Here is a 15,856-nt window from a genome sequence, read left to right on the forward strand (position 1 = left end):
TTCCAGAACATTTTATTTCAATAATGACAAGTTTGAAGTCATTATCAAGTAATGAAGTACATTCAATTTCTAATACAAGGCAACGAGCTCATTACTTATATTCTGCAGACTCAAGTTCATCATTCAAATTTCTATGATTATTATGGCGAAGTACAGTGCTATTTTAGAACCTGTGACAAATATATTACAAGGTGAGTCAGTAGATCTATATAAAGTCAGCGAGCATATTAATTCATTACTTATATTGTTCGATAATCATCGAAATGACGCTGATAACATTATTTAACGAAGCGAAATCAATCGCAATTGATTTAGATATTGTCATTACATATCCAAAAACAGTAAAGAAACAGTCACTAAGAGCGAACTATGAAACTGAGTTGTGAAAATTATAACGGAGTATCAATTTTTATACCATATATTGATTCAATTTTACAATCTATAAAAGAACGTTTTGAAAAAAAAATGATAATGCATTTTTACTACAATATCTTCACCCCAACATTTTTAAAAAATTGGAGAAAAAAATGTAGTTTGAGAGCATTGAAAAAATTTTTGATTTCTATAAAATTGATAATCTACAAGCTGAAGCAAAATGTTGGTACAATTTTTGACAAAATAAGGACAGCAAAGATATTAGTTTTATCGATTTGTTAAATTGTAACTGTACGACGTACGTTTTTTCCAAGTATAGCTGTTGCTTTGGAAATATTTTTGCCTCTTCCGGCTACAAGTTGTACAGTAGAACGTTCTTTTAGTACACTAAGACGTGTTAAACATGGTTACGATCAACGATGGGCGATGATAGACTGAGTGGAATATGCATGTTGAGTGTTCATAGAGAAAAAATAAATGCAGATAAAGAAAAATTTATTGAAAATGCGCTGACACAATTTAGGTAGAGAATGTCCACGGAAATTATAATTTATATTTAATGAAAATATTAAGCTAATACCATTGATTTTATAATATATTATGTACGTATATAATGTTTATTTTATATATTATATATTATAAAATCAATACTAATACGTACAACAAATTTACAAATAAATATAATGCAAAATGCAAATATAATAAGAATCATGTAATTCTTGTGGCTCGACAATCATAATAAAAAACACAAACCATTAACCAATAAACAACGATTGAATAATATTATAATATTATATAGATAAAATTATTATTTAGAAGTTATAATAAAACAAATTATATATTAAATCGGAAACATACAGGTACACACAACAATAAAGATAGTGCAAATAAGTCTCTTCCGGCCATGTCCCGTGTATGTATAGTATGTTGCCTGGTCCTGGTGTGAATAAATTATTCGTTAAAAATAAAAATTATAATAATTAATAATTCGTTAATACATATAAGATTTACATAATTTGCACTTGTTCATATCTGTCCAATAATCTAGATATATTATAATATCGCACCGTCGGTAATGTCTGTGTCCGGTCGCCTGATGGCCGCGATGTCTCGCACACTTCTTGAAACTGTGTGCTGTGAGTCGGCGGCACCGTGGCTGCGGTGCAACACGATTGCGCACTTTTAACCTCTTTACCTGAAAAAATACAACACGATTGCGCACCTTTTACCTTTTTTCTTTGAGCAAACACAAACATTTAATATAAACATTTTTTCCCAAACTGCAAAAGTATGGCCTGCAGATTTCATTTAGGCCAATTTTGGTTCAGAAAAATGCAAAGTGATAATAATTAATTAAATAACTATAATTCAAAATCTGAACTAGGTGTTTGGTTAAAACAATTTTTTTCACTTGGACTTTTACCCTCGGAAGATGTAGAAGATGCTTTTGCGTATATTTAATTGAAAATAACCCTACTGATAATATTTTGAATTCGCCGATTATACAATTATATATCATCTGATGCTACTTTTCCTCCGATTTTATGGGCCACTGAACCTTCAACAGAGGCAAGAACAACCAATTGCCCAGAATCTTTTCATATCCACTATAATGCTCAGTTTTATACAACTCATCCTTCTATATTCACCAAGTTGTACATATTTTATTGGATATTCAAAGTGAATCTTAAAAATATATAGTATAAAACAACAAAATATTAACAAGCCTCGTAAAGGGCAAGAAGAACATATTACATGTATAATAAAAATATAAAAATAATGAAATATCTTTAAATGAATATTTGCTTACACTAGGACCATGTTTGTGTGGTAAAAACTAAAAAGTTATAAGAATTTGATTTTTTTAAATCATTAATTATTATTATTACCGTCGTTTATTCTTTATATTTAGAGACTAATATTGGTATATTATTCCTTTTATAGACGCGTAATTACTGCGGTGTATTATACAATTTTTTTTGACTACTGTTAGGAACCCTTGCACACACTTTAGATCAGTAAGCATATTATACAATAATATAGTAGTGTAAGCAATATGTGTATTTTTTTTTTGTTTTTGTAAGCGACTGCGTCGCCAAGACAAGAACGTAGAATAAGCAAGAGTTAGTCGTGAATAAGTAGCCGATTCGTATAATACTGTGTCGTTAAAATATTCTTATAATAAAATAATTAATAAAATATTTTCTTAAAGTTAAACAGATTTTGTGTAGTGTTTTGAATACAACCCGTAAGTGAACGAACTCTTTTACAACGTGTATATACCTTTTGGCCTTAACCGAAAGAGTATATAACACAACGTATTACTTTATTAATCATGTCGTAATGATTTGACGAATACGTATTAATTTATTATTAATGTTGGTAAATTTACAACCGAGAACGGTGTTAAACGCTTCAGTACGCATCACGCCAACTTTTCTCTACCGTTCGTACGTGCAACGCAGTAGGTACATGCGCAGTCTCGCTCCAACTATACATACCGTTATATTATTTAATAGGCATGATGACGTTTCGTGTCCATCGAGCACAGTTCCCCGTAACGATTGATTGACGAGGTATCGTAAATCAGCAGCAAAATTGCAGCCATAAGTGCTATTGGTGTCATTAAGGCAGCATCGTTGTCCACTCCGGTACTGCTAGCCGCCGGGTCGCGGGATCGTAAAAGGCGGTTGTCGTTCGGCCGGCCGCCATGCGGAGGAGGGGGTCAGAACGCGTCTGTAACCGAGCGCGCGACACCCGTTCACGGGCGTCGGGGTGCCGACGATTTATCGCCAAACTCCGTAGTGCCTCCTCTTTTTCGTACCCCCGATCCCGCATCGCCGCAGTCGTCCTGTGCGACGGCTACACTCAAGAACCACAATTTTACGCACGTCGTCGTCGGTTCGTCAACTACCGTACCGTCGACAGCGACATAATTTGTCTATTTGTATAATTCCACGCCGTTTACGTTATCGCGAAATGCCATAATTTACACTTCGGATGCCGCCGGCCGGTGCTATATCAGTCACCATATTATATATATATATGTCATATATCACCGTAATGTGGTATACATGTTGATACGTTACATAACATAGTATTGGGGTTCTATAGAAATCCTAGGAAATGTATAGATTGCCTAGTCATAATGTAGAAAAAAAACATGCAAATCTAATACATTGACAAATAGTTCAAGGAATTCTACAGAATGCTTATACATTCAACACTGTTCCGGTAACACACACACAGATACTAACTGATTACTGTGCGACAAGTCCGTCACAAATAACGTCGAGGTACCTACGGGTACTGTCGAACGCTTCAAATCGTTTTTGTGCGTGCGTGCGTGTCCTTATAAATGTACGGGCGTACGGCAATAAAATATTTGGCGGCGATGGATACCGCCACAGCCACAGCCGAAAATTTGATAACTGTTGCGACAACAGAACGGCGAGATAAAAGCGCGTTCGTGCAGCGTGCCATACCTTGCCGTATATAAGCGGTGACGCGGCGGGTTCAGTCAGTTTAGTTTTCTAATCTTTACAAATAGGTATGTGTTTTGATGTATGGTAATTATTATGAATAGGATATCATCTACTAAACTTTCGTATATTATACAGGCACATTTTTCTCATAGTATGTTCGAACACACGCGTTTTCAATATTGTTTTATTCAAATTTCAAGTATTAAATGGGTACTACACGGTGGCGTGTTTACAGGGTGGGCCGGGCCTATCCAATTTTTATTTGACTGTTTGGTTCCATGCGATAGGAAAAATCTTCCCCAATATTTATAAGCACACTTACACACTACAGAACAAAATTGGCCTAACCGATTATTTTGCGCTGGACTGGTGCGCAATCGTGTTGTATTTTCTCAAATATAAGAAAAGTGCGCGATGGTGTACCGTCACCGCGAAAAAGTCGTCATCACCGCGTTGTCGGACCCGTTGTCGTCTGCGCGCGTGTCTACTACCCGTTCTACAGCGTCATCCGGCGCCGCCGTATACCGTACGGGGATTCGCATCACGCATCCAAATATGTGTAACGGAGCCTCAAGCGTGTGTCGCGTTATACATTCCGTGTGCGGACGGGGTGTTATTATACGACACCGGTACTAACACAATTCTCTCGTTATCATTTCTTAACCATGCGCAGCTGTAAAGTTCGCGTGCCCATATTACCGAAAAACGGAAAAACAATACGAACACTTTTATTTTCTTGAGATTATTATTGTATTATTTATATTAATCTTACAATATAAAAGAAAATCAGGAAAATAATATGACTTACACGACCGTTTGAAATATTATTTAGTTCAAAATGAAAATAAACATTGTAGTTGCAAAAAGAATGCCAACGGCACGCAGTGTTCCCAAGCGGTCACCCATCCAAGTACTAACTACGCCCGACGTTGCTTAACTTCAGTGATCGGACGAGAACTGGTGTATTCAACGTGGTATGGTCGTTGGCGACAACTCAACAAAATATAACAGTAATTAAATACCGTAATCAAAAGAATATTCAAATTTAAACATATTATAATATAAATAGATAATACCGTATTAATAGTTAGTTTTAAATAATATAATAAACCAATCGTTACGCGTGTCCTGCAATTCGTCAATTGTATGAAGTTATAAACACAATATGACCCCACACGGCACACATAACCGGTCGCGAACGCAGGGGGGTTTGGGTGTTAAAACCTCTTCCCGAAACATCAGGAACAAAAAATAAATTACCGGACCTACTACTACTTACTAGTGTAAGGTATGATATTTATGAAAAAAATTTTCAACCCCTCCCCTAAATTTTTTCCTGCGTTCGCGCCTGCACATAACTGACGAAAATAATAAGTCAACAGTAATTTTAAAGCCAGAGTTGATTTAAAAATCATTGTTTTTAGCTGGAATATGCCGACACGAATACAGTATCTGCGTATTAACCGAGGCGTGGGTCGAACATCAAGATATTTCGACATCTATTTGTATAGAAATCCGTATTAATTGCCGAGAGAAACAAAATATTTACCATGGTATAGCTAGCCGGTACAGGCGTAGAAAACGACAGCGGTACATCACGGGCGGGCAACGTCGTGGCCCTTGTAGTGATGACTGGGAATAATTGTGATATGCCGACTTATTGATGGCGAAGAATGTACGGGGTAACTCGCTTTGGAATATAAATGTCAGCAATGTCTACCCAGCTTTCCGGGACCGTATCGGCAAGCGACCGGATACAGACACATAACCGGCGGGCCGGTAATTATGTTATACGCGCGGTATCAGTGAGTAGTACGCGTGTGGCCGTGTGTCGGTCGGCTGTCTGCTTCGTGTACGCTGTGGAATTCTGCCGCCGGTGACTAAACTGATTTCGTATTTTCGTGTATCGTTATTATTCGTTTACATTTTCGTTCGCCGTGGTCGTCACCATACCGATACCGCGCACATCACGCGTTATACAATATGTCACGTGCTCGCCGTCAGCCACGACGCGTTTGTGACATTCTTCGATGATACCGAAGATACCATTGGCCACAAAATATGTATATGTTTATAGTAAAAATAAAAGCATTATACGATGTACATTGCAAATATAATATTCGTTGGCCACCTGTTTACGGTTTTTTTTTTTTAAAAAAAAACCAATTTCACGTCTTTTTAAATGTGTAAGGCGTTTGTTAGACCACTACAAATTTTCTAGAATGTTTAAGGGACCATTTAAAACAATAAAAATTTCTATATTTCAAGTATATATACTATATAGTACTTAAGGCCTCGAAAAACAGTTATTTTGATAACACTACATTCTATGCATTATCGGATTTGAAACGGTTATAGGAATGAGAATGAATAATCGAAAAATGTTTCAAGGTCTACAAACTAAAAATAAAAAATTATACCTAAAATTGTTTAAATTTTTTTTTAAATAACTGCATAGTGCATATCTATGTACATATTTCATTATTTTTTAGCGCATTAAATTCCTAGCACTTCTAATAAGTATAATGGTCCGAACACTGAGTGTAATCTATTAGATATATTTTAGAATCTATTCTATGCACTGAGTGCCAAGTGAACGTCAAGCCTGCAGCTGTATCGGCTATAAAATGTCGATTTTTAATGGTTTCTTGTCGAATGGCTTTGTTAGGACAGGTAGTTTAACCGCATAGACCCTAGGTCTATGTGTAACCGTCAATTCTCGTTTATCTAGTATCTACAAACTTAATAAGTGATAGGACCGTGTACCAAGAAAAAGTAACCAATACTACATTATGTATCCATGATGGTAAATTATAATATGTTATTTTTATATTTTATAGCTGATATTACAGCAGCTGCAGGCTTGACGTTCACTTGACAATGCACCTGCGTATGTGCACGGCCAATAAATCATACCCATGTGGCGTATGCGGCAAGGAGTTCATCAGTAATAGTGCACTGATGGCACACCAGCGGGTGAAAACCCGTACGACTGTCACGTGTGCGATAAGTCGTTTCCTCAAAGAAGCAATTTAACCAGACACACCTGCGGACGCACGCGGGTAAAAAACCGTTCCGCTGTGGACTGTGGTGTATGTGACAAAAAGTTTAGTTTGAGTGCCACACTGACGTGTTACTTGGCGGACGCACACGGGCGAGAAGCCGTGCCACAGTAATGTGCGAGATAAAATGTAAAACTATAGCAGTTTGACGGTACACCGGCGAACGACTGTGACCGTATCACTGTAACGCGCGATACCAGTGGAAAGCCGTTCATCGCTGTGACAGCCTGACGAGTTACAATATAAAAAGACGAACCAGAAGTCGATGGTTTTTTTTTATGCGGACGTGTCGGTAAATTGCACGACGCTGTCTGCTAGCAGTGCTAGGCGTGTTTGACAAAAATAATCCTTTCAATATAATTTCAATTATTAACGAATAATGATGCTATTCATAATTAACTCTGCGACAGTTAGTATACTACTCTAGAGTAGATGTTCGTTATTGACTGAACACCCGTGTTAATTTCATTGTTTTGTGTGCATCAAAAATAAATAGTTATATGTTTCGATGTTTTTATATTATTTACTAACGTTTGTAACGAAAACCATTTAGGCTTCGTCCTTTATTTTTCTATCGCTTTATCTTTTAAAACAATAACAATTTTAATATTCCAAGTATATAGTACTTAAGGACTTGAAAAACTGTTTTTTTTTTTTTTTTGAAAAACTACATTCTATGCATTATCGGGTCGAAAGAATTAGTTTTGACTCTTGAGACTTCATATACATGATAAGGTGTTAAGGTGTATGGCCGAAACAATATAAGCATGTAAAATTGTAAAAAATGAAAGACGGTCGATTATGTGGATCGCGGTTTCAGTGGTTTCACCTGTTAATGCGGGTACTCTTCATATATTCTGTCAAAACTCGTGCATTGCTTGCATACTATTGTCCGTCAATGACTGGTTTGAATCAAGTTTAGCGTACCAACACATTCTCATTTCCTTCATATTATCGTCGTTGTTAACGAAACAGTCGTAACAGTATAGCATTCAGTTCAGTTTTTTGACTATTGATACCAGTGCCGTAGCTAGGATTTTTTTCGGGGGAGGGGTGATTATAGATGTTATTAGAACAATAAAGTTGAACATTTAATCTACAAAATATATAAGAAATTTAAATTGGTATAATTCGATAGTCGATATTATGATACAATAATGATGCAATATGGATGCGAAATATTTTAATAAAATAAATATAACACAAATAGTAGGTACCTAGATATACATATACTCATATTAAACCTAAAAAGAGTTCAGTTGTGGTTTGGTTAGATAAAAATATTGTGTGATTTGAATAATTTAAACAGTCAATTTTATAATGACAAAAATGTCTATATTTTTTAAGTTAAATTGAAAATAAAAATATTGTATTTATTACTACACATAAAAGGATATGCCAACGGCACGTAGTGTTCCCAAGCGGTCACCCATCCAAGTACTAACTACGCCCGACGTTGCTTAACTTCAGTGATCGGACGAGAACTGGTGTATTCAACGTGGTATGGTCGTTGGCAGTAACCTCGTGGAAGATAATAAAAATTAAATATTGTATTCAAAAGTATACATTTTAATGCATATATATTGCCATACTATTATACTAATGCACAAGGCCGTAAATCAAAAAAATCTGGAGGGGGATCCGGACCCCCTGGACTCCCCCCTCAGATACGGCCTTGATAATGCAATAATGCCTATAAAGAAAAATTTGAAAATTATAAATGAATCTCAATTTGTATCAAATATAATATGATGTACTTATTTAGTTTTTGTCACTGGTATAACAATGGTAATATAAATCTCGAAGCCCTTTTAATTTTTTTTTTCAGAATTCATTAGTTCTTGTTTGACTCTTGAGTTGTGATGGTTTAGGTTTAGAATTTTTGCAACGATATTATGAAATATTTAGAAAACTCAAAACAATTAGAGAGTACCTATTATATGATAATATTGAAATATTTATTAAGTAAAAAATGTATTTATCGTAATTATCGTATATTATAAAATTATATAAGTAATAAGTATACATTTTTTGTTTGTTTCAAAAACACGCAATATTATGGCATTTACATTTTTTCAATTTTTTTCTGTGATACTTATTTTTATCCGTACAGAGATTTTCCATAAATAATTGAAAGAATTTTCATTTTACGAATACCTACTTAAGCGTATGGAAAATACTCAATGTATTTTTTTCCATAAATTATACTTTTTTTTAACCGTATTTACCTAATGGGATTTAAAACTACGAGTAGATTAAATAGTATAACAATATTTTCCACATATTTTATTAATTTATTGTATACACTGATATAAATAGGTACATTAGTTACGTATTAAAACAAATATATATAATATACAATGTCTTGTGTGAATATATTTTTATTTAAATTAAAAAAAGAATTGCGTCATTCAAAACACCAAGCTTATCTTGTCCCTTGGGCGACGAGTTAGGTTTAGAAAATTGAAAAAAAATTAAGCCCTTGACAAGTATAATAATAATATATATAGACAATGTCACAGCTACAACACACCGCCGCCGGACGTCCATAACAATTCGTCACAATCAAACCTTTTTTCCTCGAGAATAAAATTTACCCACTACACAAACCACAGTAGTTACACGACCACACTTCTCATTTCCAACCATTACATCTTTGCATGACGACGATGTCCCTGCAGTGGTACGCTTTTTGTTTAGCATTACTAAGCAAAGCATTGCTTGCAGGCTGCAAACCGTCGCCATTATTTATTGATGATGAGGAAGTGAATATCGTCCGAAACCTAGAAAATAGAGTATTGGATTTCATCGAATCGTCGATAGGGTATTATTTAAGATCAGACGTTGATAACGATGATGTGGATTTAAATTTAATGCTCGGGGTATCCATAATGAAAGGTAAGATGTTTATTTTGTTTTCGTTTGATTTAGAATTTAAATGATGACCGATATATAGTATAATATATTTTATATATTGACGTATAAATTATGTACAGTGTATTGTTTGTCTATAAGAACAATATACTCGAACGTTGTTCGTAGCCTCGTAAGTCGTATAGGTAATAAATTAATAAGTTATTACTTATAAGTAATAATCGATATAGGCTGCAGAGAAATAAAGTATTTGACGACTTTTTCTTTCTTGTATTTTTGTGGTTTTTTAATATATTTTATAGTGATGTAAATGGTATAATGTATTAATATTTAAATACTTATGTTTTTTATTAACGTTTATTAATTTATTATAATTATTACAATTTATAGACGATAGGAAGTCGTGCAATAATGACACCAAAATAAGTTATTTTAATTTGCAGGATAATATCCATCTAGGCATATACATAAAATTGATAATATTAAGTTTAAAAAAAAAGTTTTTCAAGAATTTGAAAATGTAATTTGAGTATTTTATTTATTTATTCAAACACTTTTTAAAAGTATTCTTTACAACCCTATATATATATAAGATTAAGTATTGATTGTTAATAATTTACATAAGAATAATAATTATAGCAAGGTACTTAAAATCTTTAATAAGTTAAGACCTACTCTTAGGGTACTTAATAAACCTCAATAAGTTTCTGTGTACTTAATTATTTTTAAATTAAAGATTTGTATTAATTAGATAACCTTTGAGTCGTACAAACTATAATATCGTAACTAGATATATATTTTATATTTTTATTTATATTTTTTTTGTTAAAATTTTTCTCGGCCACAATTTTCTTAGTGGCCCGGGACCAGTCAGTTTATAATTAATGTATTATTTATAAAATTATATTACTTACTTGTATTATATCATCTAAATTTCATAATCTATAAAATAAGTATTTAATTCATATATAGTTTTTATAAATATTTAATTTGTGTAAATTGTTTGTGTTTTTAAATATACAGGTCAATTTATGTCGTGTACTGACAATCCTCGAATGAACTATAATACTGGTTTCTCTAAGACGTACAAATTGAATATAATGATTGAAAATCTGTACTTAAAATTTTATAAAAACAATTTATTGGATTCAAGTAAGCCAAATATTTGTTTTATAGAATATTTTATCTTTTAGATAATTAGATATCTATATATTGTCAATAGTATATTATTAAATTGTTATTTAATTTAATTTCTGCTAAAATTGATCTTTTCTTTTAAATCATTATTAAATAGGTTTACTGTTTATCGGTAATTTAGGTACCTATAACACATTTCTATTTCCTAGTAAAACAATGATGTCAATTTTTAGCTTTTAGTTGGTAAACATCGATTACAATATATATGTATAACTGTATTATTATAAATTACACTATTGAAGTATTAAACCACACCAATCAATACTAATTTGTCAATTAAAAATATTTTAAAAGGTTTTTATGCTTATTCATTACTTTATTAGGCTATTAGTAATTTGTAACGATACATATCATTTTCGTGCAGCAATTCTTATTATTTTTACAACTAAACTACTACGAAACGCCACAGTTTATTGTTATATAAACTAATAATTAAAAAAAAATTAAGATGAAATTAAAAAAATAATATTAAAATAATTCATTTAGTAGATTCTATTGTACCTACTAAACTATATTTTTTATTATTTTATTAAATACAAAAAAATTGTAATATAATATAATTGATACAAGCATATAGTTATCATACTGCTGAATTGTTAAGAGTTAATTACATCAGGTTATGTAAAATATTTTCATATTATCTTTGACCATACCAAAAATATTTTACCAATAATATAATAATGAAAGGTAGCAAGGGCACCCGTAGGTGGGGGCAAAGGGACCATTGCCCTTACTGAGAATTATTTAAAACTATTGTTAATTTAATATCACGCAAATTAATTATAATATAATTTTATTGAGATCCATTTAAGAAGTATGACATAATGTTGTTTATTTTCTATGTATAGGTTATTATGCTATTTTAGAATGAAGACATTAGAAATATATTAAAATTTAAAATAACCTTTTTGATTTGGTTTTAGAATTTTGATTTTGCCCCGGGTGGGATTTTATCTTGAAGGCGCGCTTGATAGGTAGCACAAATGAATATATATCATATAAATAAAATAATTATGATGAAAAATCATATTTCTTGATTAACGATAATGACAGTTTTGACAGTGGATAATGGTTGTAGTTTTTGAACAGTAATGATGATGCCCTAAATACCTCAACAAATTGATGTTTTATAGGTACATCCCTAAACCAGGCTCGTAGCCAGACCAAATTTTCAGTTGGGGTAAAGCAAATTTTTGAAGGGGCATTAAAAATACAAAAAATATTTTTAGGGAAGGCAACGCCCCACTTGCCTCCTTGCCCCCTATGGCTACAGGACTGCCCTAAATATCTTCAAAATATATTCCTTAAGAAATTTGCTTATTATTGTTTATTATTATCACATTCTAAAAATAATACCAAACTGAATTCTCTTAACTATATGATATATCAATTTGTAAACGAGTTTTAAAATTGTTTTTTTAGCTAGAAAAATTCTGGATCACAAACTTTGGATATCCCCGCAAACATTAATACATAAATCAAATATTACATTACCTGCTAAAATATGGCACGATAAGGATATTTTAGACAACGGTGATGTATATTTTCGCAATATTTCGGATAAATGCATTGGTCAAGCAATTTCTTCATGCAATGTAACACATGAATGCTTTCAACCAGAATTTCAGAAACAATTTTTTAGATATGCACTTACGCATCAAGTATTGTATATTCATCTTTTAAAGAAAGTGAGTGTAACACATACCTGTTTTAATTGATGATTGATTATTCCTAATTTACATAAAACTGATGCTAAGGCAATCGGAATTATCATATGATATTAACAGTATACTATTGTTTTCATTAGATGAAATGTAAAAATATGAAATATCAAAATGATGTGTTAAAAGAAATAATAAAACATAAATGCAGTATAATTTTTGAAGAAGCTCAAAACATAGCCAATGATTTTGAAATGCAGGACAGATATAAAGATTTATTCATTGAACAAAGTAAGATACTTGACTGTGAACAATAAATATAATATTTCTAATTGGGTATATATAACCAACAATTAACTAGAACATATTTATATAGGTAAGAGTATCTATTATTACGATATTTGTATACAAACTCCCTCACTCCATTACACTAGAATTGTTAGAATATGTAAACAATATAAATATAAAAATAATATAATATGTTTATATTTGCTCTGAAAATATAATTTTTTTAAATACCTATCTATTATAAGACACTTTTGTGGTTAAATACTGTTAAGTTAAAAAATGCTTAAAGTTATTTAAAAAATAAATTATCAGTGTTATTTTCCTGTTTGAACGACGTGGCTGTCCAGGGTGAGTCTATCTTTCTCCAAAAATAACATACCGTTTACCTCCACATAAAACGTTAGTTTCCATTTTCCTCCAAACATTTTTAAGGACCTAAAATTATGTCTATTTGGCTATTTTCCACCAAATATTTAAATATTTAATTGTTATTTTAACTTACACCTATCTGCCTGTGTTATCTACCAAATTATAAAGGGAAAGTAAGGCTAAGATTTAATAAACGAGTATGATAATTGTTATAAATAGTTTTAGTGTTATGGGTTTTATATATTTATTTATGATTTTAATTTTACTAAAATAATGATTTTACAAACATTAAAAAAAATATAAGTATGTAAGTATGTTAACCATTATAACATACCATTTTAATTCGTATATATTCTAAAATTTAAAACTGTTTGTCCTTATATATTATACAGTTGCTATTTGTGGAATGGAAAACATGGTGGATTTTTTTCGTCCAGAATGGTTTTCAATTATTGTATCTTCAATAATACACAACAACTGCATTGAACACAAAAATAACAAATTGTAAATATATATTGAATTTTATTATTTTAGGTTCTAATGATATAATATACATTGATGAATGTATATTTGTTTTACATTTTTTTATACTTATAGCGAAGTGATAAATGTATTGCTTTTTTTTGTGGTGATGGTTTTTATTATTAACAGTTTTTTCTTTCTAAAATATAGACATATAGTACAGTATTAACTGAAATGACCCGTATGAATTAAGAATTAGTAAATTTTGAAAGTAACAAAATATATTGTAACTGATAAGAATTTAAATAAGTTAGATTATAATTTAAATTTTAGATTTTGTGATATGAATGTATTGATTATTGGTTTTACAATAATACCTACTCGTTTTTTAAATGTCTTTTATTGCCTTTTAAGGCTGTAAAAATTATTCAATTTTTAATTTTGTCTGTAGTTACTGGAAGCAAATTGAATATAATCATTTCTTTTTGAGAATGATCGGGAGGGATCATCAAATTAAAATTTTTATAATACTCTTGAATATAATTCGGAAAAATATAATTTTTACACAAAACCAGTTTTTGAAAAAAATGGATTTATTTTTGTTGTAATTAAAAAATGTTCAGTTTATATTTATTCGAAACCACAGTAACAGTATAGCTGAGCGACTTCCCTGGTTTTTTTTATTGGATACCTATCTACATTTTGACACATCTTTAAATTTGATACTTGGGTCCAATATCTCTTACTAAATGCATCTCTGTGAAGGCATTATTATTTATTAAATAACTCGAATTAGAAGTTTCTGTTTTTTAATATTAATTACCTATTATCAATATGAACACAGCAAGATTTAGATTTGAACTACGTTTGTTTTTAGAAGCAACATGCTGGAATGCGTGTTTACTTAATACAGTAAAAACTCTTAATAACGAAAATCGTTACAACTAAAAACTTTATATAATGTAGATATTACATTATAATGATTGGATTGATTTATAACCTATTATATAATTCTTATAACCTCTCTATAACGTAAGAAGTCTTTAGGTTCCTTCAAATTCGTTATAGAGTTTTAACTGTATTATAAATTTATGAATAAATAGCAAACGGAGACAACGCATGTGGATACAATGTTTCTTAAATCCTGGAATAGTTGGATATCTGTATTCGTAGTTCATACGTACACATTTGTTCATTAATGTTTTAGGTCCTGCGATTCACATTTGACAGGAGTATCATTGGCAGCGTTGGGAGTGTACTGGAAATTTCTATGTTACAAAGTCAACACATACGCAGTATATTGATTTTCAAAATACTATAATTATATAATATTGGATAATATACATTTACCATTTTATTTTGGTCATTAGGATACAATATGGAAGATTTACAATATAAAAATATTTACACAATTTCGTTATTACACCATAATTATTATATATATAATATAATATAATAAAAATATTACAACGCACATTTTGTCCAATTTATTAGTTTGCGATATAATATAATTATTATCAAACGTATATTATATTATATGCGCCATTAAAGAGCTCCGCATTTTTATTTATTTTTTTTAATGACAATATTATGTAAAGACACATAAACTGAATATTATTATATATAATATCAATACATGTTCAAAAAATATCTTAATTCCTATATATATATTTATATATATATATTATAATAATATACGCATTATATAATTTTTATTGAAAATAATCTTATAGTCGAATGTAATATTAATTTATAAGTACATAATACAATAAAATTATTAAAAACCAAAAAAATCGTTAAATCACTTTACAAATGTCTATTTTTTTAAAATTATTATTAGTTATTACGTAGGTATACACATAATATTTTAGATATTATATTTAATATGACGAGTGAACGGTACACGTACAATAAAAGCAGAGTACCTGTTTTTAATAATGCATTATTGGTTATACGATATTTATTTTTTGAACGAACGCGATAATTAGCCATATTGTACTATATACGATTGTAAATTTTTAAAATTTAGAGTTCGAGTGTATTGCCTACCAGCATCTACAGGGAGATATTACAATATCGTGAA

General features: G+C 30.9%; 1 protein-coding gene and 2 non-coding genes across 3 annotated transcripts; 1 reads left to right on the forward strand and 2 right to left on the reverse strand.

Moving 5' to 3' along the window:
* Positions 1-4,729: 4,729 nt before the first annotated feature.
* Positions 4,730-4,848, reverse strand: LOC113550737. The gene has a single exon (XR_003405048.1). It is a non-coding gene; the product is annotated as a 5S ribosomal RNA (ribosomal RNA).
* A 3,470-nt stretch (positions 4,849-8,318) lies between these two features.
* Positions 8,319-8,437, reverse strand: LOC113550731. The gene has a single exon (XR_003405042.1). It is a non-coding gene; the product is annotated as a 5S ribosomal RNA (ribosomal RNA).
* Positions 8,438-9,591: 1,154 nt separating this feature from the next.
* Positions 9,592-15,139, forward strand: LOC113549822 (UPF0764 protein C16orf89 homolog). The gene is made up of 6 exons (XM_026951294.1): positions 9,592-9,820; positions 10,820-10,948; positions 12,416-12,681; positions 12,801-12,945; positions 13,704-13,815; positions 14,981-15,139. The coding sequence occupies exons 1-6, from the start codon at positions 9,592-9,594 to the stop codon at positions 15,075-15,077; spliced, it is 978 nt and encodes a 325-aa protein (XP_026807095.1). The 3' UTR covers positions 15,078-15,139.
* The last annotated feature ends 717 nt before the right edge of the window (positions 15,140-15,856 follow it).

This window comes from Rhopalosiphum maidis, chromosome 4, assembly GCF_003676215.2.
Source record: "Rhopalosiphum maidis isolate BTI-1 chromosome 4, ASM367621v3, whole genome shotgun sequence".
Classification (NCBI taxonomy): domain Eukaryota; kingdom Metazoa; phylum Arthropoda; class Insecta; order Hemiptera; family Aphididae; genus Rhopalosiphum; species Rhopalosiphum maidis.

Bases quoted from the DNA above. Each gene is read 5' to 3' on its own strand.
- LOC113549822 (XM_026951294.1), top strand. From the start codon at position 9,592: ATGTCCCTGCAGTGGTACGCTTTTTGTTTAGCATTACTAAGCAAAGCA. The intron at 10,949-12,415 runs GTAAGCCAAATA...TTGTTTTTTTAG, and splicing joins AAACAATTTATTGGATTCAA to CTAGAAAAATTCTGGATCAC. The intron at 13,816-14,980 runs GTAAATATATAT...TTAATGTTTTAG, and splicing joins GAACACAAAAATAACAAATT to GTCCTGCGATTCACATTTGA.